Source organism: Zophobas morio, unplaced genomic scaffold (genome assembly GCF_036711695.1).
Source record: "Zophobas morio isolate AGI-343-1 ecotype UQ-CSIRO unplaced genomic scaffold, CSIRO_AGI_Zmor_V1 ptg000012l, whole genome shotgun sequence".
NCBI classification, from domain to species: domain Eukaryota; kingdom Metazoa; phylum Arthropoda; class Insecta; order Coleoptera; family Tenebrionidae; genus Zophobas; species Zophobas morio.
In genome coordinates, this window is record NW_026972117.1 from 15,600,487 (window position 1) to 15,627,142 (window position 26,656).

Consider the following 26,656-nt stretch of genomic DNA (forward strand, 5'->3'; position numbering starts at 1 on the left):
TGATTCAGTACATAAAAACAGAAAATGACAACCATAACTGTCAATTTGTCAAATATGTATATAGATTTTCTCGATTGAAATTTTAATTCATTCATAACCTCAAAATGGGTATTGACAGTTTTATAACTAAAATCGCTAAAGCTCATTTTATATTGTTAGGGGTAGTTTATGCTATCACAGCCAACCGAGATGTCAAAAATTCTGTAACAAAACTACAAGTTATATTATAACGGTGGCTATATTTCAGAAAACGTATGTCGGTACTTTTTTAAACCCTATTTCTCTGTACCTTTAAAAAATTTTAATTTAAACTTCAAGGCTTTCACAACTCAGTAACTTTTTTCGTAATCATGACGATCAAAGGATCAAAATTTTGTCTCCAAAACCTTCTGATAACACAAATTATCTGGCTCACCCGTTATTTCTGGCATGTTTTTGGCTGTTATTAACAATGCTTTACATTAAGGTATGCTATATTCGTCTTTAATACAAGCCCTCTTTGGAATGACATTGATTTCTAATACTAATAGTTCTTGAATTTTATTTGAAAACGATAAAGCCCCAAATAATATTTGAATTAAAAAAAAATCAAGACAAAGAATTTTAATTAGGGTTAAAATTTGAGGGTTTCAAAAATGAAAAAGTTTATGGTTCAATAAAGGGTTTTTATGGTTATGATTTAAGCTCCTGTTTTCAAATCTGAACATGAGATAACTATCTGAGTCAACATAATAAAAATACAACTGTTATAAAACCATTTGGAACACCTGGGCAACTTTGACGCATGCACATGGTCATCCAACTCGGTCATTATAAAAAATGGAATAAATATGATAGAACATCAATTAAGTAGAAGTAGATATGTTATACAAAATTCTGCATTGGTTTTTTCGTATATGCCTACACCATAGCATGATCAACAAGTACTCCTTGAGTTGGCAATATAGAATTAAATTCAGTTGATGCAAAAATGCTTGGCGTTATGTCACTTTTAATAATAATAGTCAATATCTAATTTTGACATAATTAAATGTGACTGTCAACCATGTCAGTTTTGACAACAGGGAGTAAGGTGGGGTGACAGGTCTACAGTATCAAAATTCATTGATACCAACTGAAACCATTGGTACTTGTTGATCACTGTATATAGTATGAATGGTGTTGCAATTTTAAAACAGTTTGTAAACTCATGTGAATTATTTACATTTGTTAATAATTTGTCTTGTGTCAGTGATTTCATCCATTGCCAATTAAGTCATAATCGTTAAATGCAGTCACTCCTACAAATAAAGCAAAATTTAAATTTAAGAAAACTTTTTATTTTACTAGGTCTTAGGTAAAAGGTAAAAATAAGAACTGCTGGTAAATATCACTTTATAAGCTCATTTGAAAGTTGCAGCTGACTTAATAAAAAAGCAAAAATGCAAAATAATATTATGTCACCGCGCTTAATTTTGTTCATGACGTAATTAGGTAAAAGGTGAAGGTAAAGTCCGTACATGGACATAGTCGGAATTCATGTCGAGGCAAAGATGAATCCGCCGTGACCAAACTCGGCCGCAGCAAGATGTAAACGTTTCAGAAAAAGTGATGTGTTTAAGTTTAAAATAGAAAGGATAAAATAATAAGAAAATGTCTGAAATTCCAAGTAAATGACAGATTGTTTTACTCATAGTAAAATAAATATATCTCTGCTGACGTAAGAGTGAAAGACATCCAAAATCTGTTCTATGATGCAGAATAATACGCGTCCCATAAAAATAATAAATGAGTAAGTCCGTCCAACAAATTAAATGAATCGTTCCGCACTACATTTATAAAAGTTTTTTCATAACTCGGACAGTTTTCATAACCCAGAATCCGCAATACCACAAAAAAAGCGCACGTCTGCGGTATATTTAAGGCGTGACTCAACACAAACATAGGTGTGCTGCAAAATTTCTGTCGGTGTTTAAGAGGTCGATGGTATCTCCGAAAATAGCCACTTCCAAAAAGCGCTTTTTCGAGACGGTGGTCTGTGCGGTATTTTCGTCAAAAGTTGGCACGACCGGCTCATTACTGCCAATCTTGATTAGAGATGCGACAAGATTGATTACAGAAAACTCGCGCCGATTTATTTTGGTTTTTCACATCGTTCTGACCCACATTTGCGCCATTACAAAAACAAGATTTTTTTAAATCGAAGTTAATTGAAGTTTGCGTTGGCATCTGGAGCCCTCGCGCCTGATTTATGACTCAGCCAAAGTAAATATTTTTCTCTTTTTTATATTTTTACCCCTTATCGGCGCGTCACGTGACTGTGGTTTTCGGTATTTTTACCGCCGATACTCACAAATTTGTCATCGCTTTGGTCGGCTATTTTCGTCGGAAATGAATCATGACAATGCTCACGCGTTGCGTTTGTATAGTACGCACCCCCTACTACCGCCGCCACGTGAGGCGGCCGCTCGAATCACTCAAACATGTGCAGTGGTGGCGCGAGGTCCGTTTCGTGTGCTGTGTGAGCGGGCTTGGCCGCGGAGATTCGCCCCGAGCCGGCCCGAGGGCTGCAAGGGGCGAATCTCCACGGCTTTCGCCGAACAGGGGTGAAGTGGTGGCGAGTTCCAAGTGATAGGGTAAGTTCGGTGTTTGTCTACTGAAAATTGAGCGAGAGATGTTTCAGGTTTGGAGAGCGGCCAACTTCAGGCAGCAGCGATCGGTGTAATTTTTTCGAAATAAATTTTTTCCTCGAGACTTGTGTTTTTCTCTGATTATAAAAGCCATCTGGCAAGGTGCGGCTGGGTCTCCTAATTTAGATTGGTAATGTAATACAGTGGAAGTTTAAAATAGTTCGGAGCGTGTGTCATGGTGCACACGACCCTACTTAGTGACTTTTGTTTACAACTAGACCGTGATGCATGCACTGCACCTGGTCGGGCTTTGTGGAGGTCACACTTTAAACGACAACTCTTAATAATAGCAGTTTATTAAATTATGCATTTTACGATACATGGTCATAAACAATATAATAAACAATAAGCCCAGCGTTCAGCAGATTAGTGCCAAAGCTGTGTTCACTCCTAAAATATCATCACTTGGAACTCGATTTACCGAATCACCTCTTAACAAAACTACAATCTAAGGACCAAATATGAGCTGCCTTCCAGTGACACTAATGGTTAAACTTTACTCATAAAAGAGCAGCACACATTTAAAGCTAAACAATAAATAAATTTGTAAGACTAGAAATTGTTCCGGGGTGGCAATCGACTAGGGATGTGAGGGTGTAAGGGTTTATTTCTTACTTTTGACGATCAGTTTGGCGGAACGCTCCACTTGGCCTGCCGAAGAAGTCGCTCTGCATGTAAACGTGCCGGAGTCTTCTTCGTACGTCGTTGAGATCAGAAGGACTGCGTTGTTGCCCTCATGGATCATCTGGAACCAATAAAATCGCACTTAGTTGAGGGAATGTGGGGTACTACGTGTGCGGTCATTGGGCTAAATTTGTATCTTTGATTGCGTTTAATGGCTTTTAATTCGTCCAGAGTTATTGGAGTGAAACGTTTCCACGTAACGGTAATTGCTGGAATGATCATACTGTTTATTTAATTGAAGGTTTTATGGTCGCTAATTGGCGGTTTTATGGAATCGTTGTTTGGGGAAATTGAGTCGCATAAATGTATTATAGGAAACGGATTATCATTAAATGAGCCTTGCTCTAAAAATATTCTTTCATCAAGTGCAAAAAGAGAAAACTAAAACTTTATCAAAGGATTGTAACAAAAACACAAAATTGAAGAAGTGGTCTAAGTTGTTACAGTGTCCAGATATAGATTGACGCGACCAAACACAACTGGTAAAATACCTGAACCTAAACAAATACTAAGTGTGAAAAAATGTAATGCAAGTCTAAAGTACCAGTTTTACAGGCATATTTTCACCAAGCAAGTTTGGGAAATAATAATGTAATCATCGTCATTTAAACAAACACACTGCAGTGGAAGTAAGTTAAACATAAATCCAGATTTCCGTTTTTGCAACGGTGGTGGTTGGCAAAATTATAACACATCGTAAACGTCATCCATGATTTATTATTTGCTAAGCTCGATTTGGCAACCCACAGCTGTGTAATTGTGCCTAAACATTAATTATTTTTGTTAATTACGCTAGCTAAATTTAAGCCCGGAAACAATGATGCTTGTGTTTTTAGCCATTTATTTATTTTTCAAAAAATGGAATGAAGTATTTGTTCCTACTTGAATTTTAATATATATTTTATAGCTAAGTCATTCAGCGAAAATTTGTAACATGTAAACGATTTGATTCAATTAATCACCACTTATTAGAAGAGATATAAAATTTATACCCACTTTCATCTAGGTAATATCGTTTTAAGAGAGTCTGTTCTCTTTGATTGATAATAAACTCTGGTGACTCATGCAAACAAGGAAGAAAATCAAAGTTGTAACTTTCCGATTATTACACAATTCTGGAATTTTTGGGGCGACCATTTATTACAAGTTTTGAACAGTTCTCTTGGGTGAATATATATATGTGATGATTAATACGTTGGAGTTATTTCTGGAGTACATTCAAATAGTGCAATGCCTGCGCATATCTTGCTTAAAATAATTTGCAGACACTTGTGTAGATCCATTACATTTGCAATTACTTTTTCAAAATGTATATATTTTGATTTTATGTGATAATAAAGTTGTTTATGAACAATTATGCATTTTTATTGCGCCATAAATTCACCTGATTTTGTTTTGATTTTTTGGCAGTGGGTTTTTATGTTATGCAATTCTTTTACACAAGAACGTAATTTAATTCAACTGAGCAAAGTAGTCGATTTATATTTGTGTCAGTTATCCGCAATTTTATTGCAATTACTTCCTTTTTGCCAGAAGTGAAAGTTTTATTGCTTTGAAAATCGACTTATTTTTAACTGTGTTTATTAACATGCATAGATATCTAACATCTGTTAAATTTCTGGGAACTGTTGCATAAATTGTTATTAAGTTTCTATTCCGTACTGTTTTGAAAACTACGTTAAGATTATTTCCATTGATCATGTAATAATGCATTCATTATATGCCTGAGGCTTATTAGAAAATGTCGAAGCTAACAAATTCACGATCGTAAGAAGTGCCCTATAAAGCGTAGTATTCAGGTTGCACTCAAATATTTTTTTACTCATAATTATAATAATACGTGGAGAAAACTTTCATGGCTAACGACTGACTGTAATCGTAATAAGTAAAATAAGTGCATAGAATTCAGACCTTCTTCCAGTTGTTGCTCACGACCGTAAATATTCACCCAATATTATAATGTTTTTTAATATTTTTCAAAAATCCAAAAAAGTTTACCCTAAGTTATTTTGTGCAGCGATTTTTTGATCATGGATTTATATTTCGGCAGAAATTCGTTCGGTTTCACAACCGGTCTAGCCTTAAGCTACTTGAGCCAGTTGGCAGCTCTTTCCATCAATACAAGTTAAATTTAAAATCATTTAAAAAGCTAATAATTTACTTTTGTGTTTGTACAGAATCTGTTTCGCTATAAAATCCAAGACAACATTCCAGTTTTTTTCCACTCTCGTAATCGTTTACATTTAGTTACTGAGTTTTTCCCTAAAGGCAAAATTTACGGTGTAGCGTATATAAAAATCGATATATTCTAGATTTTCAAATTTGGTTTAACCAAACTGTGAAAGTACTACAATAGTTTCTATAGTGTAAATTCAAAATTGTTAGTCATTAGAAATCTCACTATAAAATAACAAATGCAATGAACGGCAAAAGAACGAAATGATATTTTCGTACGCAGAACGAAATTGGTTCGGCAACAAATTCTGGGTGCTACTTTGTTACAATCTGATATTTGTTGTACCAACTACGACAAAATTCCCCAAAAATTAAATGCTTAGAAGATCTAAAACAATAATAGGCGGTATATCGGAAATTTAATATTTCTATATGAAAATGGTGGAGGCGCCGGGTGCACTCTTCAAGACGTAGGTGGTTCCAGTTTATTGTTAATAAAATATTACGGCAATGTGGAGATATCGGTTTCAGTAACTTATACAGCGTGATCAATAAGTCCTGTTTCACTTGATATGAATAAATTTTGTTTGAAATTGGTAGAACTGTCATCCAATTTTACTTCCTGCTGTCAAAACTGACATGGTTGACAGGACATTCAATCAAAATTTGTTATTGATTGTCATTAAAATATCATAACCTAACTTTTTTGACCGCTGCAAAATAACAGCGCCAAGTATTTTGATCAGATTTGGCAATAGCAGCACAAGAAAAATTTCTCAAAAATAGTTCTTTAATTCTATACCAACTCAAACAGTACTTGCTGATCACGGTGAAGACTTAACGACATGTACCTCTTAACATTTAAAACAACTGTAGATTTGATTTTAAAATTACCGTGAGCCTTTCTAAAAATATAAAAAAGTATACTTTGTAGCGTGTGTTTTTTCACTTTTCCTATTTAACCTCTGGACGCTATGTACATTTCCACAAAAAGTCCAAAGACGTTAATAAAAAAAAAACTATTTATCTTACCTGGAAATCTGGCGAATCGGGAATCAGGAACCCTTCCCTCAACCACTGAATGGTCGGTTTGGGTTTCCCAGCAACAGTAGTTTTAAACTGAGCAGGACTTCCCTCAGGTACGATAACATCCTTCATCGGTGTCAACGAAGGTGCTACTTCTTGCGTTTCCGGTGCCAGTACTTTCAAATTAGCTTGTAAAGTGACCGTACCGGCAGGATTCGTAGCTACACACTTGTACACACCCTCATCTTCAGGGAATGCTTCTGAGATCTTCAGCGTATAATTATCCCCATCTTTGACCATTTGGAAATACTTCGACGGTTTGATGATCTTGTCGCCCTTCTGCCACTTGATCGTGGGTGCCGGTTTACCGGCGACTTTGCAACGGAAAGCCACAGCTTGGCCTTCGCGTACTTTCTGGTCCTTCAAGGGCTCCACAATGGTGGGTGCTTTCTCGCTAGTGGGAGTGGTAGGTTTAGCGGGTTTCGACGGCGTAGCGGGTCTTTGTACCACGCAATCGGCTTCACAACGGGCTTCACCTCCGCTGTTGATGGCCACACATTCGTACTTTCCGGAGTCTTCGGGTACTACTTCGATGATGAGAAGTGTGTGGACTTCGTCTTCTTCTAGAGTTTTGTAGCGGATGTCTGAGACGATCTTCTTGCCGTTCTTCAACCAGTACACATCGATGGGTTTAGTACCGTTGATGCGGGCGTCAAATCTTACTAGTTGACCTACGTTGGAAGCAGCACTTTGTATCGTGGTGACGAAGCTAGGTGGTACTACTCCTCCTCTAGCTTGGCTTCTGCGTTCTTGAACAACCAAATTGGCGCTACATTTAGCGGTACCGCCGCGATTTTCGGCGACAACGCTGAAGACACCAGAGTCTTCCACGAAGACTTGGCGCAGGACTAGAATCGACTTAGTACTGAAGGTGTAGATGGTCAAGTCTGGGGAGCTCGTAATGGGGAAGTCTTCACGGAACCATGTGATCTTAGGTAGTGGATCACCGTCGAATTCAACTTCAAATCGGGCTGATGTGTTCTCAAAAGCTAAACAAGGCTGGATCTTCTTGGTAAAGACGGGTGGGTTGCTGGGAAGTACCTGTCCTTGGACTAACCGCTCTTGCGTTTTGGCTTTGTGTTCAACGTCTGTGGTTTCGGTGGCTGTGATATGACGAGTAATTTCTGTATCTCCGACGTTTTCTTTCTGTGTTTGACGTTGTTTGGTGACGTAGACTTCACGTCCGTGGACACCGGATTCGGTGGGGTCTGGTGGATAAGCACCCCTCTTTGAATCGATGATAACTTCGCGTTCTTCTCCCATTTCTTTGCCTTTGTCGGTCCTTCTCAGCTGCACTAGATCACGGTGTGGTGTGACTTGTTGGGTTTCTTTGGGTAAGTGTGGGATGGGTCTGAGATCAACTTTTTCAGGTTTTTGTTCCCTGTAATTTAATAGGTGGTTAGACACTTGTAGAGAAAAAGTGCAAAGGTCACTTACAAGGTTTCTTGATATTTCTGTGCCATCCCTCTGGCCAACGAACTCGACACGACTTTCTCGCCCGGAATAGCAAACTGGTGTGACGATTCCCTCAGTTTGATTTCTTTGATTACTTGTTCATTTTCAAGTTCTTGCAACTTGTTGTAGTAGTCATCGGTTTTCTTAGTCTTAACCGACTTCTGCCATTCCGTTTCTGCCTCTTTGAAGTCTTTAGACTGAACGTGAACTCCCGTGACGTTAATACCTTGTTCGCGTTGCAGCGTGTTACGTTCGTCGAAAATTCGTTCGAGTTCAGTTTCAGCGCGCTCCTTTTGGTACTGAGTCAACTCGAGATCGTACCATGCTAAAGTCAAACCGACCGATTAGATCGAACCGAGTGAAAGACAAGACATACACTATATACCATCATTGTTATAATATACGATCATCTAACACATGATGCACATTTCAGGAGAGGGCCAACATGCAACATACAACGATACTTATAAACAATGGCATACCTGTCTCTTACTCCTTTTTGAATGCCGACGTTCATCGAAGCAGAAGATAGGGAAGGACTATAAAGGAGGTAGTGTATAGGTATGGAGTGTTAAAGCGAAATGTCTGACACTTTTGCATGTTTTCACGGTATATGTGCATTATGTCAAGTATATAGAAGTATGTCTGTTGAGTACTGGTGCCGCACTTACGTCTTGGCGAATTCTTAAGAACCCCTCTGTAATCATCGTGTCTAGGAACGACCTTCAGTTCTGTTTCGGCGATGGCTTCACCGACGGAGCTGCGAGCGATCACTTCTACTTTACCGGTGTCGTACTGGCGAGTCTTTGGGATGTCCATGTGGTACATGCCGTCGTAGGTAAGCTTGTAGCGCGATCCGTTAGCAACTGTGTGACCGTTGACCAACCACATGACACGTGGTCGCGGATGTCCAGTCACCCGGCAGCAGAACCTGGCCCAATCACCTTCTTGAACGGCGCAAGGTTCAGGCCTACTGACGAAGACTGGAGCGGAGCGAGGTTTGCTCTCCTCGCTAGCTTCCTCAGGTACCCTACAAGATTTTCAATCAAATTCGTTCCAAATACAAATGAAAGCAACTTACACTTGCCAAGCGGCCTCCAATTCTCTGATCTTTTCAATACTCTTCATACCTTTCGGTAATTGTGAGTCATAGATAATTCCAGGCTTGCCAGCTGTCTTAATGATGGCTCTAGTTTCGTCCATACCGTACAAATTGGTAGCGCGGCAAAGATATTCACCGCTGTCTTCGGGGTACACCCAGCCGAAGTTCATTGCAACGTAGCCAAAATCGTAAATCGGGGTGAAGCGATTTTCTGTAAAACGAAATCATGAAATCGTCATACATCGACTTACCAGTTTGACTTACTGTGTGGAAGAGGTTTCCCGTTGAAGAACCACTCCACTTTCATGTTAGGATCACCAACTGGTGCCAGCTGGCATTCGAATTTCGTAGTCTGCATTTCAACCAACGTTTCTTGATTCAGAATTTGTGTAACGAATCGTGGTGGTTGCTTCTTGTCAACGTCGTATAAGTCATCTTCAGTTAAATGAATCTCTGATGTGTATTTTTTAATAGCAGCTTCCATCTGCATGAGAGTTTCTGATCTCTTCATGCCCTTAGGCACTTGGTTCTGGAGAATGATATTGGGCAACTTTTTGCACGTAACATTTGCTTTGGTGAAGTCTTCGCCGTAGTCATTAACAGCTCGGCACACATATTCTCCAGAATCCTCTGCGTATACGTATAATATCTCAAGGGAAACGAATCCCATGTCGTACACAGTTCTGTAACGGTGTCCAGACGGTAACAGTTTTCCGTTCCTGTACCATTCAATACGCAGTTTGGGATCATCTTTTGGTTCAACGCGGCATTCAAAACGAACCGATTCTGATTCTTCGATCGTCGTCGATTCAATTTGTGTAATAAACTTAGGCGGAGAATAAGTCTTGTCTTCTTGTGGTTTCTCAGAAACTTTACCACGTTCCAGTTCTTTGAGTTTCTCGGCGCTCATGCCCGCTGGAAGTTGAGACTCGTAGTCAATGTTACGTTTGGACTTTGAGGTTACGGTTGCTTTGGTGGTAGCGGAGCCCCACTTGTTGGTGGCTCTGCAAATGTATTCTCCTGCATCTCTGGAGTAAGTGTAGTCAATATCTAACGAAATGAAGCCAAAGTCGTTGATTTGGTGAACTCTGGAACCAGTGGCAAAAGGTCGTCCATTGTGGAACCAATCAATACGCATGGTCGGATCATTCGTGGGTTCCACGCGGCAGTCAAAGTGCACTGGACCGCCTTCAGGAACATCGACGTTGTCCTTAATTTCAACAATAAACCTCGGAGGATTTGGTTTCTCTTCTTCAGTTGTGATTTCCTCGCGTTTGTAAAGCGTCTCTTCAAGTTTTTGAATGCTTTCAGTTCCGGATTTGAAGTTCGATGGTAATTGAGGTTCTAAGATGATGCCCGTGCGACCTCTTACTTGCAACTTACATGAAACTGTAGCCTCGCCATGCCTGTTGGTGGCTTTGCAAGTGTACAACCCGGAATCTCTCTGATAAACACCGGATACTTCAAGAATTACGAAACCGAAGTCGTTGATGGTCTTGATTCTAGAACCTGCCCACAAAGCTTTACCATTGTGGAACCACTCCACTCTCATACTCTGGTCGTTGACTGGGATCAGCTTGCATTCGAAGTGAGCCAACGCATTTTCACCGAGAGTCAAGTCAGAGGGCGTAGTTATGAATTCTGGTGGCCTGCCTGTGTCGTCGTCAGGTGTAGCCTGAGATGGAATCACTCCAAGCCCTTCAAGTTCCGCGATTTTATCAATAGTGCCTTCCATGCCCTTTGGTAGTTGGGATTCAAGGATAATGCTTCTCTTTCCTTGAACTTTCATGGAGGCGGTAGTAACAGCCTCACCGTAGTCGTTAAAGGCACGGCATGAGTACTCCCCAGAGTCCTCGGGGTAAACAGGCGAGATTTCCAAAATAACAAAACCAAAATCGCAGAAGGTACGGAACCTGGAACCAGTTCTCAACGGTTTGCCATTCCAGAACCATTCGACTTTCAGTTTAGGATCGTCGGTTGGAATAAGTCGGGCTTCGAAGTGAGCACTCTCACCCTCTCTTAGGTTGTCCACGTTGGAGAGTGGTACCGTAAAAACGGGGGCTCTGCCTTTTTCTTCCGTTACTTTTTCGTCTCTTTGACGAGTTAGAGAATCTTCCAAAGTTTGAATCTTCTCTAATCCGCCTTCCATGCCCTGTAACAATTGTTATGTTAAATACAATATTGATGTTATGTTTAGAGTTAGACGACTTACCCGCGGCAGTTGCGAGTCCAGGATCAAATTAGCCTTAGAGACGCATTTCAAGTTGGCTTTTGTGCTATCTTCGCCATATTTATTATAGGCCCTGCATTCATAAATACCGGAATTTTCTTCGTAGCAGTACAAAATATCTAGAATCACGATGCCGAAATCGTGGAAAGTACGATATCTGTGTCCATGTGGTAACTTTTTGCCATTGTAGTACCATTCTACGACCAAGTCGGGGTCAGTCACTGGTGTCAGTCTGGCCTCAAAGTGGGCACTTTGTCCTTCAACGAGTTTAGTCACATCTTGTATTTGTGTTATGAATTTAGGTGGTTCTGTTACTGGAGTGGTAGGTACTTGAGCTTGTTGTCCCTGCAGACTTTCCAGCTCTCTAATCTTTGCGAGAGAGTCAGGTTGTAGAGTCTCTGAGAATACTCCACCTTTGCCATGTGCAGAGATAGTGGCTCTTGTGAAATCTTCGCCGTATTTGTTGTAAGCTCTACAGACATATTCACCAGAATCGTGGTCTTGGATGTACGAGATGTCCATCACCACGAAACCAAAGTCAGAAACGGTCTTAATCCTCGAGGATTGAAGGATCTGTTGCTCATTATGGTACCACTCGACTTTCAAGTCAGGATCGTTAACAGGTACCAAAGTACATTCAAAGTGCGCGGATTGACCGTCTTTGAGACCAACAATATCTTGAATCTGGGTCGTAAATTTGGGTTTCTGTCCCTTGATCTTTTCGGTACACTCGAGAGTGACGCTTTGTTCAGCAACGCCCCATTTGTTGGTAGCTTTGCAAGTGTAAGTACCAGAATCTTCAATTTTGCATCCTAAAACTTCCAACACCACCATTCCAAAAGCGTGAACGGTTCTGAAACGATGGGAGGCTTCGATGGTTTTGCCGTTGTAGAACCACTCAACCACCATAGTTTGGTCCCCGATGGGTGTTAAACCAGCTTCAACATGAGCAATTTCGCCTTCACTAAGATTAGTGAGGTGAGTAAACTCTGAAGTAAACACAGGTGCGTGTCCTTCATCCTTCTCCGGAATTTGGGCTTCAGGTCTGTTGAGAGAATCCTCAAGATCTTGTATTTTCTCCAATCCTTCTTGTCCTTTCGGGTGTTGAGTGCGTTCGATCAGGTTGGCTTTGCTTGTGCAGTAGATCGTGGTAGAAGTGAAAGCCTCACCGACTTTGTTGGACGCTTTGCAGGTGTAAATGCCTTGGTCTCTTTCGTAGACATCGGTGAGGTCAAGAGTGACAAAACCGAAGTCGCTGGTGAGTTTGAATCTAGTACCATGGTCCAAAGATTTGCCGTTGAAGAACCATTCGATCTTAAGATTAGGATCATTTTTAGGTTCTACGACACCCTCTAAGTGTAAAGCTTGGCCTTCTACAAGTCTAAATTCAGGGTTCAGTGGGGTAGTCCAGATCGGTTTAGCGAAATCGTGCTCAGGTGCGCTGTCTGCACGTCTGTATTTAGCAGCGAATGCCTCTTCAGTGTCCAAGATGGCTTCTAAACCAGCTTTTCCTTGTGGATGCTGGGTGTCAAGATAAATGTTGGTTTTTGACGTAACGCGGAGTGAACCAGAAGTGGTTGCTGAACCCTTGCTGTTGGTGGCCTTGCAAGTATAGATTCCGGCATCGTGCTCATAGACATGATTTAAGTCAAGTGCTACGTATCCAAAGTCGTAAGTCGACTTATATTTTGTACCAGACGGTAGAGGTTTCCCGTTGACGAACCACTCGATTTTGAGAGTGGGGTCCTTGGAAGGTTCCACGTTGCATTCGAAGTGAACGTTATCCCCTTCCATACACTCGACATTGTTCAAATGGCTGATGAATATCGGAAGCTCGTATGTTGGTTCTGCTTGTTCAGCACGAGGTTCTTGCGGTCTTTCCAAAGCCTCAAGTTTCGGGATAGCATCTGGGTGAAGAGTCTGGCCGAGTAGCCAATGACGGTCTTCAATTTTGAGCGTGCAAGTTGAAATGGCTTCACCCAACAAATTGGTAGCCTTGCAGGTGTAAATTGCCGAGTCATCATCTCTCAATCCATTAATGGACAAAGTCACCAAACCAAAATCGAATGTACTACGCAATCTCGTTCCGGTGGTTAAGGTGACACCATTCTTGAACCATTCGATTCTAAGATTTGGATCAGCTCTGGGTTCGACTTGAGCTTCGAGATACACGTGTTGTCCCTCAACCAGTTTATCGTAACTTTGAAGATGGGTAGTGAAAACTGGAGGTTGCTGGGGGGTGGTGTCCACGAACATTTCAGGTACTTTGTTCATTTCAGCCTCTTTGAGCTGGATCTTCTGCCATGCGTCGGGCTGTAGTGTATCTCCTACAATGTTGGATTTAGACTTAACTTTCATCGAGATTGACGACACGGCTTCTCCGGACTTGTTAATAGCTTTGCACATGTAAACTCCAGAGTCTTCTGGTACCGTAGACATAATGTCGAGTGTGACAAAACCGAAGTCGTGGGTTACTTTAAATCTGGAACCCAGCTTGAGCTCAACTCCATTGACGTACCATTCGAAGCGCAAATTGGGGTCACCAACTGGTACGACTCTAGCTTCGAAGTGGGCATGTTGTCCTTCCCACAATTCTGTAGGCCCAGTGAGAATTTGAGTAAAGATGGGTTTCTCGAAATGTCTTTCTGGTTCTTCTGGGCGTGGAGCGAGAGGTTGCTCGAGCTGAGCAATCTTGCGTTGAGCTTCTGGGTGTTGAGTTTCCAACTGGATGCTGGCTTTGGCTGTAAAAACGATTTTTATAATTTTACTAAATTGCTTTAATCAAATGTACTTACTTCTAATTTTCATAGAAGCAGTCGTGACAGCTTCTCCCAGAGGATTGGAAGCCCGACAGATGTAGACACCTTCGTCTTCATCACGAACGTGTGTGATGTCAAGGGAGACGAAACCAAAGTCATGCACCTTTGTGATTCTGGAACTATCCTCCAAAGGTTTTTCGTTGCGGAACCATTCCACTTTGAGTGTAGGATCACCAACTGGGATAAGGCGGCATTCAAAGTGAGCCGTTTGACCTTCTGGAATAGAGTCGATGTTCTGAAGAGGTTGGGTAAAGACTGGTCTTTGCCTTGTGGCTGGTTCCTCATGTTCAGGTCTCTTGTAAGGCACGTGTTCTTCTAACTGTCTGATTTTATCTAAACCTTCAGGTCGCTGAGACTCTAAGATGATGTTATCTTTAGCGATGACCTTCAAGTTGATTGAAGATGTGCACTGTCCTAGATTATTGATGGCTTTGACTGAGTATTCACCAGCATCTTCGGGTACCACATGTCCGATATCCAAAGCGATGTAACCAAAATCGAAGGTAATGTGGAATCTGGCGGCAGAAGGTAGAGGTTTGCCGTTGTGATAAAATTCAATTCTGAGGTTAGGATCATGGATTGGTTCCACTTGCGCTTCAAAGTGCGCAGTTTGGCCTTCATATATTTCGGTGGTGCCGCGTAGTTCTGTTACCAAACGAGGAGGCGTTGGGATAGGTTCCTCGACCTCCAATCGAGTAGGACGACCTTGGGCCTCTAGTTCTCTTATTTTTTCAAGACCTTCAGGATGGTGAGTTTCCAGCAGGATATTCTTCCTACCACCGACTTTAATAGTGCATGTATTAACAGCTTCTCCTACTAAATTAGTGGCTTTGCATATGTAAGTGCCACTATCTTCGGCGTAAGTGTACAATATGTCCAAAGCAACGTAACCAAAGTCGTGGGTTGTCCTAAACCTGTGACCTGCTTTCAGTTTAACGCCGTTGACGAACCAATCTATCTTGAGGTTAGGATCGTTGACTGGTTCCACTCTACATTCTAAATGTGCGTGGTCACCTTCTTTTAGATTTTCGAGGCTGACCAATGGCGTAAGGAAGACCGGACGTTGTTGTGGGGCTTCCACTTCTTCCTTTTTGGGGCGCTCGTAGCTTTCAAGATCACGGATCTTCTTAAGTCTTTGTTCATCCATGGTGTCAAGGTACAGTCCGGATTTGGCAATTACTTCAACGTTGGCTGTGGTAACAGCCTCACCGGCTGCGTTTCTTGCCCTGCACATGTAAGTTCCTGAATCTTCAGCATAAGCGTAAAGAATATCAAGGGCTACGAAACCAAAGTCGTAGGTGGTTTTGAAACGATGACCAGTTTGAATGGGACGGCCGTTACAGAACCATTCTACTCTCATTGTAGGATCATTGACTGGTGTTAAGGTGGCCTCCAAATGGGCACTAGAACCTTCAGGTAGGTTCTCAATGGTTTTTAAGCCACGACCAAATTGCGGCTTCTCTAGTAAAATAGCTTCCTCTTGAGTTACTTTCTTGTAGCGAGATTCATCTTCAAGGTGTTGAATCTTTTGTAAAGCTTCTTCGTGTTGAGTTTCACGAATTATAGATGACTTAGCTACAATGAAGGAGTGTTAGTAAAAGTAAGACATGTTTTTTTTCTAAGGCTTACATTTAACGTTGGTATTTACTGACGACTGTGCTTGACCCAAGCGGTTGGTCACTCTGCAGGTATATTCTCCAGAGTCTTCAGCATAGACTGTGAGAATGTCAAGACTGGCAAAACCAAAGTCGTATGCTGTTCTGAACCTATGTCCAGTTGTTAAAGGTTGTCCGTTATGCAACCATTCAACCTTCATGCTTGGGTCAGGGTATGGTTCAATGCGGCACTCGTAGTGAGCGCTTTGTCCTTCAATTAGATCAGTTGGTCCATTCAGTTGGACACTGAATTTAGGAGCTTGAGTTACAATGACTTCTTCTTCTTCACGGCGCTGGTACTTGGTGGAGTCTTCCAGTTGGCGGAGTTTTTGCAAAGCGCCTTCGTGCTGTGATTCCAATTGAAGGGAAGCTTTGGCTACAAAATGTGAATTAGTGGTGTTCTAATAACGTCTTTGTTAACTTACATTGGACGAACAAGGTGGCTGAAGTTACAGCTTCACCTAAATCGTTGACAGCGCGGCAAGTGTAGGTACCTGAGTCTTCAGGATTGACGTATTTCATATTAAGGGCTACGTAACCGAAATCGTGCATGGTGGTGAGTCGGTTAGCTGAAACGAATTGTTAAAAGTAATGCTTTCCAAAGAACACACAACTTACAAGCTTGAATTGGTACTCCATTACGAAGCCACTCAACCTTGAGTCTTGCATCTCCGACTGGAATTAATCTGGCTTCGAAATGACCAGCTTGATTTTCAGCGACTCTCAAGTCCTTGATCGGTAAAGTAAAAACTGGTGCTTGATTAACGACTTCTTCTTGAACGACTTGTCTCTGGTATCGAGAAGCATCTTCCAATTGAGTCAAACGTTGAAGAGCGCCCTCGTGGACGGATTCTGAATAAATAGATTTCTTCGAATGGACGTTGCAGACGGCTGAGGTTACAGCTTCTCCCAAAATATTGGTAGCTCTGCACGTGTAAGTACCGGAATCTTCTGGATACGCGTACAAAATATCTAAGGCGACGAAACCAAAGTTGTTAGTTTCAGTAAACCTTGAACCAGATTTTAATGGTTGCCCGTTGTGGAACCACTCGACTTTCATCGTAGCATCGGACACTGGGATCAACCTGCACTCAAAATGGGCCCTCTGACCTTCTTTAATGTCAATGTTTTTCAGAGAAGTAGTGAAGATTGGAGCTTGAGTAGTGCGCTCTTCTATTTCTTCAGCGCGATGGTATTTGGAGCGATCTTCCAAATGTTGGATTTGTTGCAGACCTATTTCATTCTGAGTGCTTGTAATAATTTGACCGGAAGCTCTACATCTAAGAACGCATGTAGTTTCGTCGACACCCATCATATTGGTGGCTCTGCAGGTGTAAGTACCAGAGTCTTCGGCAATCAAGTCGACGATGTCTAAAGCGACGTATCCAAAATCATGGATCGGTCTAAATCTGTGTCCAATCGTAATCTGTCGTCCGTTTTTGAACCACTCGACTTTCAAATTTGGGTCAGTGACGGGTTCCAGTTTGCACTCAAAGTGTGCATGATGGCCTTCAACCATGTTTTCTAGGTTCTTAGGACGGGTGACAAATTTGGGTTTAACTGTGACCTGTTCGTCAACAAATTCAGTACGCTTGTATCTGGAAGCGTCTTCAAGGTATTGTATTTTCTCAAGACCTGCTGGATGTTGCGTCTCCAGAAGCAAATCCTTTTTTGCGATAACTTTTACCGAGCATGATGTTACAGCTTCGCCTAGTTGGTTGCGAGCTTGGCAAGTATATATTCCGGAATCTGATGGATAAACGCTAAGGAGATCGAGGGCGACGTAGTCAAAATCGTAGGCTGGACGGAATCTGTGACCGGTTTTTACGGGTACTCCGTTACAAAACCAATCCACTCTCATGCTGGGGTCACCGATTGGTTGAAGACGACATTCCATATGGACGTTAGTGCCTTCAACGGTTTCAATGTTATGCAAAGAACGGGTGAACTGAGGAGCTTGTGAAACTGTAACGTCCTCATTCACGTGTTTACGGTATCTGGACGAATCTTCAAGCATTTGAATTTGTTCAAGTGATTGTTCATGTTGGGTTTCGGTTATGATGTCGGATCGTTCGATTACTCGAACACAGGCAGAGGTATGAGCAGAGCCGAGTTGATTGACAGCTCGTACTGTATATTCTCCAGAATCTAGAGCGGTGGCGTGGATAATATCGAGAGCGACGAATCCAAAGTCGTTGTATGTTCTGAATCTAGAACCTACGGTGATAGGTCTTCCATTCCAGAACCACTCAACTCTCATGGTGGGGTCTCCCATTGGTTCCAAGCGACATTCTAAATGAACGTTGCGTCCCTCACTTAGAGGTTGTGGGTCAGAGAGAGGTACGACGAAAATGGGTTTAGATTTTGATGTTTCAACAATGTCGTAGTGTGGTTCTACGAATTTGGATTCTTCAAGTCTTTGTGTCTTGTCGAAAGCCGAGCGGTGCATGCTTCTAGTGTCAATGCTGGCACGTGCTGTAATTAAACGGATAACGATTAATTATTATTTGACAAGGTACGGTGTTTGTGGTGATGACTTACTTTCAACAACCATGCTGGCTGACAACTGTGCTTCACCTAAAGCATTTCTTGCAACGACTGTGTAAGTTCCGGAATCTTCTTCCCTCACACTAGTGATGTCGAGTGCCACGTACCCGAAATCATGATATGTTTGTATTCTATTAGCACTCTGTATGGGTTTGCCATTAAAGTACCATTCAATTTTCAAAGTCAAATCACTTTGAGGCTCAACACGTGCCTCAAAATGCGCACGTTGGCCCTCAACTATCTTATTAGTACCTTTAAGTGGTCCCAAAAACCTTGGTTTTTGTGTAACTGTGACCTCTTCTTTAGAGGTGCGACTGAAGCGGCTCGTATCTTCAAGATACTGAATTTTTTCAAGGCCGCCAGGATGTTGCGAGTCGAAAATGATATCTTTCTTGCTCACCACACTCAGTTGCGCGTTGGTGACGGCTTGGCCGAGAGCGTTATACGCCCTGCAAGTGTAATTACCCACATCGTGGATCGTTACGTCTTTGATGGTCAACGCGACGTAACCGAAATTGAAGAAACTGGTGATTCTCGAACTCGCTTCTACAGGTCGACCATCCTTAAGCCATTCAACCTTAAGAGTGGAGTCTCCCACGGGTTCCAGTCTGGCTTCAAAATGCGCGAAACCTCCTTCGCGGATACCTATCTGGTCTTTAATTGGCGTTTTAAATTCTGGAGGTTGGGAACTTTCGGGCGTTTCTAAAACGTATTTTTGGTGTTGTTGTTGTTGGTAAGCTTCCAACTCTTCGACTTTTTCGATGTATCTGTAACCCACAAATGTAGTGAAAAGTTGTATGAATTCGTCAGTGTTACCTTTGTTGTTCCGGAATTCCCAAATCTCCGGTGACTGTAGACCTGGCATAAACTTGCAGTGTACTACTGCTGATAGCTTCCCCGAGCCTATTCACAGCTCGCACAGTGTAAGAACCTGCATCTTCGGCCCGTAGGTGCATTATGTTGAGAGAGACGTAGCCGAAGTTGAAGATGGTAGTGATTCTTGAACTGGCAGTGATTGGTCGGCCATCTTTGTACCACTCCACTTTCATCGTGGGGTCACTGACTGGGGTAAGTTGCGCTTCGAAATGCGCGTTGCGTCCCTCCTGCAGTTCGCCAAGATCTTGGAGTGGACGGATGAAGTGAGGTTTCTGGTTGATTGACTCCTCGAGGCTTTCGCTTCGTTGGTATTTGGAGTAATCTTCAAGTTGTTGGATGTATTTCAGACTGTCTGGGTGCTGACTCGTCTGTTCAATAGAAGCGCGGGGATTAACGCTGAGCATAGCTCTGGATTCCACGCAGCCGGTCGCGGTAGTCACGCGGCAAACGTACTCGCCGCTATCTCTTAAAACAAGACTGATGAGGTCTAAGGCGATGAAGCCGAAACGGAACACTATAGTGGCTCGGGAACCTGGAATTGAGCGGTTACCGAAAGTTCGTTTGTGTTTTTCAAGTACTTACTAGCTTCTAGGGGTCTTCCATTAACGAACCATTCCACACGCATGGTGGGATCTCCAACTGGTTCAATCCTGGCCTCGAAATGAATTTTGCCTCCTTCAAACTGAACTGCGTCCTGTAACGGAATAATAAACTGGGGTGGGGGATACACCCTATCTTCTTCGGGAGCCGCAGCGTGCGGCTTCGCGCGTTCAACATGACGGAGGTAGATCACTTCTGGACCAGGTTCGGGTCTGCAAACATTTCGTAAAAACTGATTCATGAAAAATAAAGATTTCTTACTCAGGTTCGATGACTTTCGTCGGTCGGGGTAGATGTAAGCGTCTCGGTTCTTGTGCGGGACCTTGAGGTGTCTCTATAAACAACCTGGCGCGAGTCGCGGTGGAGCCGGCCACATTCTGTGCGGTACATTGGTACCAACCAGCATCCGACGCCTTGGCCCTTGGAATATCCAAGGAAGAGGCTCCACCGTCAATCGCGATTCTGATTTCATGACTACTAGACAAAGGGACACCGTCCTTCTGCCAAGTGATTCGTGGGGTGGGGGTGCCAACGGCTCTGGCGTTAAGCAAAACGGGTTCTCCTTCTCTTACATTGACAGTGGTGAACCGTTCAACAAACTTAGGCGCTACCACTTGCTCCTTCTCGATAACATTCAAATTGCACTGGAAGGATGTCTCTCCGGTTTTATTGCGGGCCACGCAAGTGACCACACCGGAATCTATGCGACTAACCGTAGTGATCATGAGGGCGTGATTGCCTGACTCGTTGACGAGAATTTTGTGGTTGTGGTCATCAGTGACCTGGCGACCATTAATGTACCACGTAACCTCCGGATAAGGTCTTCCGGTGACTCGACAATCAAAACGGGTCATTTTTCCTTCGGTGACATCTCTGTCGCCACAAACTCGCACGAAGTTGGGGGCTAAGGTCTTTCCAGTATCAGTTTGTTCGCTTTCGGTTTGCTGGCTCTTGAAGGTGGATTCATGGATCAAGCCTTCTTGGGTGGTGACTGGTTCGATGGCCAAGTAAGCCGAAGAAACGATACACCCTTGTGGATTTTCTGCCAACAAGGTGTAATGTCCGGAGTCTTCAGAAGTGGCCTGTTTGACTCTCAACGTCGCTTGGTTATTCGAGAAACTAGACTCGTATTTGGACGTTTCTGTGATTCTTTGGCCATTTCTGAACCAGGTGATCCTGGGTCTCGGATTGGCGGATACTTTGGCGGAAAATACCGCATCTGACCCTTCAAGCAGCTTGGAATTCCTCGGCTTCTGCGAGATTTGTGGTGGAGCGGGTGGACCCAACGACCTCTCGACTGTCGTCGACAACTGGTAATCACTCTCGCCGACGAACCGTCTCGTTATCGATTCCCTGAAGGACACTTCTCGGAGCAGTCTGTACTCGAAAGTATCAATTTTAAAGTCTTCTTGGACGAAAGTCCCATTCGAGTAGGTCGTGGTTTGTTCGTGTCGTTGGAAGGCCTGCCTCTGAGGCATCGGGAAGCCTTCCGGTTGAATGAATACCGAGCATATGGCGGCGCCATACTGGTTTTTGGCCGTACAGACGTATTCGCCTTCGTCGCCTGGGCCGATTTGGTTTATCTGGAACGTAATGTCTCCAGTCGTTTCGTTGTAGGTTAGTCGGTGCTTATTGGATGAGAGAAGGGGGGCGCCTTTGCGGGCCCAAGTTACTTCCGGTTGCGGTTTGCCGGTGACGCGACCTTCGAAGGATGCCACGCCTCCTTGGGCAAAACGAGCATTGCTAAAGACCTTCTCGAAAACAGGGGGTTGGGCGTTGGGGCCGAATCCGGCAATCTGCTGATAGCCCTGTTGCTGGATCTGGCCGCCTTGCACTGAAAGAAGTAAAAGAGTTTTAGTCAAGGGTTGAGCTTCCATAGATTCAGTCTTTTAATGTTTGGTTAAGAAAGCCGGAAAATCGGAAGATTGAGAGCTAGGTCCGTTTTACATGCGACTTAATTTTATAAATTCTTTGTAACTTGGCTTTGAAGAAATCATGCTAGCTAAGATGGCGTTACTTGCTTTTCTTTAACATGCGGGTGTATTAGAAGATGCACCACCCAACCCCAATCGGTACTACGATTTGGTGGGTTGGTTTGAGGCAAGAATTTGCTAAATCTCTTCTAAATAACTCAAATTCCAGCAATCACACCGGACGAGTTCGTACCAAGTCCGCAATTGGATTTATAAAGGGTTTAAATTTGGCCACTGGCGGCACCTTATGTACGTTATGTAACGTTATTTTCGCAGCATATCACCTTGATTTTTTGAGACGGTTAAGTTCAAGCTCCTCTTATATTTTTAATCGTTATCAGCCGCTCTCAAGTGATTTGGCGCGAAAAGCCTAAACAAAAGTTGGATGTCCCCATAAACCACCCAAGGTTATGTTTTGACTTTCCCGCTTTCCCCTAAACCTCGGAAAAAGAAATTGTCTGCCTGCTAGCGGCATTTTTCGGATGACAGAGTCGGAGTGAGGCGACTGGACGACCGGGCAGCGACTATTTTCGACTTGGATCGCGTTACACCGTCCATTTTAGGAGCACCTATTTTTATCGTGCCAATGGGAGCACTCGATGAGATGCTAGCGCGCTTCATAAATTATGTAAATTTATCGGGCGCAGGCCAGGATTAAGAATTTTTCACGTGCTTTCCCAGCTGACGAATTTTTGCGACTTTTATGTTGGAAATTTTTCCCAGTTCCGTTAGAATCGGCACAAACATGTAATGACGGTAATTGGGCTTACGGTATTTTGACAGGAGTTGAGTGAGCACTCAGTACGTTATTCTCCGGTTCAATTGCGTCCGGTTTATAGGTGTTTCGGTTAGTTGGTTGTTTGAGGAAACGTAACAAGCTATAATGATAATGTTTACTTAATTAGTTCATTAATAGTGTTAATGTTATGCAATTGCGAGAGAGAGTGATCTGACGTCGGTATTGTCTACGGTTGTTGTTTTTTTTTTGCGCTTATTACTGAGCGATGGAGTTGGAACAGATGGGTTCAACATGGTGATTTCAGGGGTCCGAGATTGGAAAAGTATGCTCAAAAAAACTACTTTGTTACGAAAATAAAAACAGATGTAGGGTCAACGTCTGAGGATTTGTGCCATCTTCATTTGATAAGATCTTTGATTTTTATCATTTTTTCTTGAATTCTGCCGAAATATAAATAGCTGCAAAATCTTATCGAAAAACTTTTACACTTTTACATAATGCAGATACTTTTTCTTGACTATTTTTTTTTCATTTAGTTGCTATCATCGACGTCCATTTTAAAAAACGTATCCAGTGAACTGAGTGTTAATTAACATATAGTGCAAAATTATGGTGAGTGATTTATCATAACAATCATTAAAAACAGTGGTTATTTTGAGAGACTATAAACATGATGTTAGATGTATTGTGTAAATTATAATTCATACAGAGTGTACACTAATAATTGTCCCATCACTCCAGTATTTCAGCTCACTTTGTGACTGCAATTAACATATATCATGAAGTGATACTTATTTTTATTTGACGTCACAGTACCAATAGGCCTATATGTGAAAAGGCCGTTTTAAGGTCGTGTTAAGGCAACCTAATAATGTCAACAGAAATGACAAATTTTCTCCAATACGAGAAAAACGTTTTAAGTGACACCCCCTTCCGTTCAGCTGTTGAAGAAAAGCTCGTTTTATCCATTTGTTTGACATTGTGACGAAAATTAAGACTTACTTTGACCAAGCAAGGCTGTCATTTATATTATGACATATGTTTTGATAGTATGAAAGATATAAGTTGAAAATGTGATGCATGACAGCAAATGTCATAAAAAAAATCTGCAAAAGTATTTATTCTATTTGCTACCAGAATGTATTCTCAAATAATCCAGGTCAAGATTAACTAATAACTAATTAATTGAGGTGACACTTGTTGCCTTTTAGTTTAAAATTAGTTTTAATTTGAGAAAAAACAAAAGTTAAAATTAGTAAGAATCACCGTATTTTACAAAACCTGTTCAAATCAAATTTTATCAGTGTTGAGCATAGTCTCTCTAGATCACATTTTTTCTTACGTATTTCAATTCGGTCATTTTATAAAGGATAACCTCTTCATTCAACAATTAAGTTAATCAAACTTTCACGACTTAGACAATTCCAGCCAGTGGAAAAACATCACGATGCTTTTTTATAGCCATTGGTGATAAAACACTCTCATATATTTATTTTCACAGCGATGCAACAACGTGGTGGTCTTTTATCACCTGCAATGCACTGCGACTGACGTAAATTTAGTTATATTTTTTTAAATGACGTCTTATGATGTGTCCTCCAAAGAAGCGAATTTCTGCGAGATTTTATGCTCGACGTTCTTAAAGTAAAATTTTTACCAGTACAAAGTGGTTACTGCAGACAAAAACCCTCAAGTTAAAGTCCTCAAGTGTTCAACAGATAGATAATTACTTTACTTTACTAATAAAACCTCTAAGTTTTGTGATAGTATATTAGCACCTTCATTGTTTTCCATAAAAAAATTTAAACCTGTCATCAATGGGAACCTGTTCTCCTAGGGTAACGATATTTCAAAAAACAGTGTCTATACACAGTTGTTATACTTAAATAACAATTAATAATTAACCATATTTAAATTTTCCGCTTAGCTTTATAGTGACATGCAGTTAGTTGTCAACGACTACTAGTTCGATTCTCATTTTTGACAAGCTGCCAAAAGATAATTGCAGTTGTGATAAGTTACAGACATCCTGTACATGTCTTCGAACCTTCGATTAATTATAACAAAATATCAAATATAATATCAGGTAAATTTTGGATATTTCATTTGTTGTTGTTATAATTGTATTTTTTCCCAAATGAACACGAATATTTTCTAGAACTTCGTTTTCAAATACTGAAGACTCAAATTCGTTGTCGAAAATATTTTTTCCAAAAATTTTTGATTTTAAATATTAGGGAGACAATTTGAACGACAATGACCATTTATTATTTGAGTATGCTATAGATACATAATTCTACTTTTTTTTAATTGTATCTTTTTAATTATATCACTTAAAATTTTTGCTGTAAACAGATTGGTAACATATTTAAAGTTTTATGGTGGCATATCTGATGTCAAATTCAAATTCTGGGCATGAATGTCAAAACTGACAACTGTCAAATGACATCTAAATATTGCTGCCAATAATTCAGAATTGCCAACCCAAAAATTTGCTTCAATCGTAAAGTCTAATGAGTAAGTGTATAAACAAGTTCAGATCACAACTTCATTTTAAGTTGATAATTATCAAATGAATTTAGTTAAAATTCTGAAAATCCTGAAAATAGTATTAGACTACTGGTGTTTGACTGATTAAGCTTGTGTCAAAAACTGTCAAAAGTTTATGACAGACTGTATGACGCTAAAATTTTGACAGTGTTAAGCAAATAAAACCCATCTATTTACACAAAATAATTACTCCTAACTTTGTTGCTTTCATACAGCCAATGAACTTCTACTTCTGATATTTGAGACACAACCAAAAAAATACGAAATCAGTCATAATTAATACCGAACGAGTTTGTGTTTTTTTTTGTCAGGTTGGCAACATATTTAAAATTTTATGATGCCACACCTGATGTAAAATTGAACTTTTGGGCACCAATTCACGAGTTGCCATTTTCTCATTGGCTTTTTAGGCGCGCTCATGTCAAAATTGACAACTCTGAACTGGCATGCCAACACTCCTGCTTATAATTCAGAATTGCCAACCCAAAAATTTGCTTCAGTCATTAATAATCACCCGGAATTTAATGTTGATTAATAGTATAGCTTTCGATGCGACAGTGGAATCTGAACATCGCACATTTAGACTTCTTGGTTTACTAAATTTAGGATTCAAAACACTATATTTTTTCAGGAGAAATACAGAGTTGAAAAATGAGGTATTTGCTCCATGGTATGTTGTTAGGAAGGCTCTGAAGAACTTGAAAAAACTCTGAACCAAATTTTTAAAAATATTAAACTTCAAAATTTTTTAATTTGAATTTAACTGAAAATTTAAAATCGCAATAAAAATTGTCACAAATGCATCTGTCAACAGTAAAAAATGAATTGTTTAACTGTCTATGCAGTTCATTGAAGCAAATCAGAATTACGAAGTTAATTTTTCAGCTTTGACGTTCAATATTTTCAAAAGTTTGCTGCAGGGATTTTTTTGACCATTTTTTTCGAGTTCTACAAAGCCTTCTTAACAATGTTCCATCGAGCAGATACGTCATTTTTTCATCACCCTGTATGTTTATCATTTTGTATCCTGCTATATTTCACTTTTTTTTGTCTTTCATTTTTGGTACTCCTAAACAACTTAATTTTAAGAATTTTCCTTATGTATCAGATAAAAGTGAAGTTGAATTCTTGAAAATCGAACTAAATATGTATTTAAAATTTCCTAAAATGCCAATTTTCATTTTTTTTTTTAGATGCTTCTGAAACAACTGAAAACATTTCGCCAAAATTTGATATTTTACCGCCAAATTTACAGGATGTTCGAAAGTGCTCGTTAAAAATATTCGTCTTTTCCATGCTACGTGCCAAATTCCGATCCAATTGAAACGGAAATGCTCCCACTGAAATTTTTAAATAAAGCTTTTCGCAAAAAGATGCTGTTTTCTGTTTCTTCGCAAACACCAGTTTCGCATAAATATTTGCAAGTGAAATTGCGCAACACGAATCATGTCCGTGTTTATAAAACAAAATCCAAAAACAGAACTGAAAATTTCTTC

General features: G+C 41.0%; 1 protein-coding gene across 5 annotated transcripts in view; it reads right to left on the reverse strand.

Annotated features, from left to right (window-relative positions):
• Sls (sallimus) overlaps positions 1-26,656 on the reverse strand; it is a 195,337-nt gene that overhangs the window by 54,891 nt on the left and 113,790 nt on the right. For all 5 annotated transcript variants that reach the window (XM_064054558.1, XM_064054555.1, XM_064054554.1 and 2 more), the window contains 15 exons: positions 20,160-21,732; positions 19,881-20,110; positions 19,239-19,830; positions 18,417-19,189; positions 16,494-18,350; positions 16,301-16,444; positions 15,850-16,251; positions 14,197-15,795; positions 11,384-14,142; positions 9,436-11,323; positions 9,151-9,382; positions 8,741-9,099; positions 8,052-8,394; positions 6,561-7,995; positions 3,285-3,414 (listed from right to left, as the gene is read on the reverse strand). In XM_064054558.1, the coding sequence (XP_063910628.1) occupies positions 3,285-3,414; positions 6,561-7,995; positions 8,052-8,394; positions 8,741-9,099; positions 9,151-9,382; positions 9,436-11,323; positions 11,384-14,142; positions 14,197-15,795; positions 15,850-16,251; positions 16,301-16,444; positions 16,494-18,350; positions 18,417-19,189; positions 19,239-19,830; positions 19,881-20,110; positions 20,160-21,732 (14,316 nt within the window). The remainder of the gene's footprint in view (positions 1-3,284; positions 3,415-6,560; positions 7,996-8,051; positions 8,395-8,740; positions 9,100-9,150; positions 9,383-9,435; positions 11,324-11,383; positions 14,143-14,196; positions 15,796-15,849; positions 16,252-16,300; positions 16,445-16,493; positions 18,351-18,416; positions 19,190-19,238; positions 19,831-19,880; positions 20,111-20,159; positions 21,733-26,656) is intronic.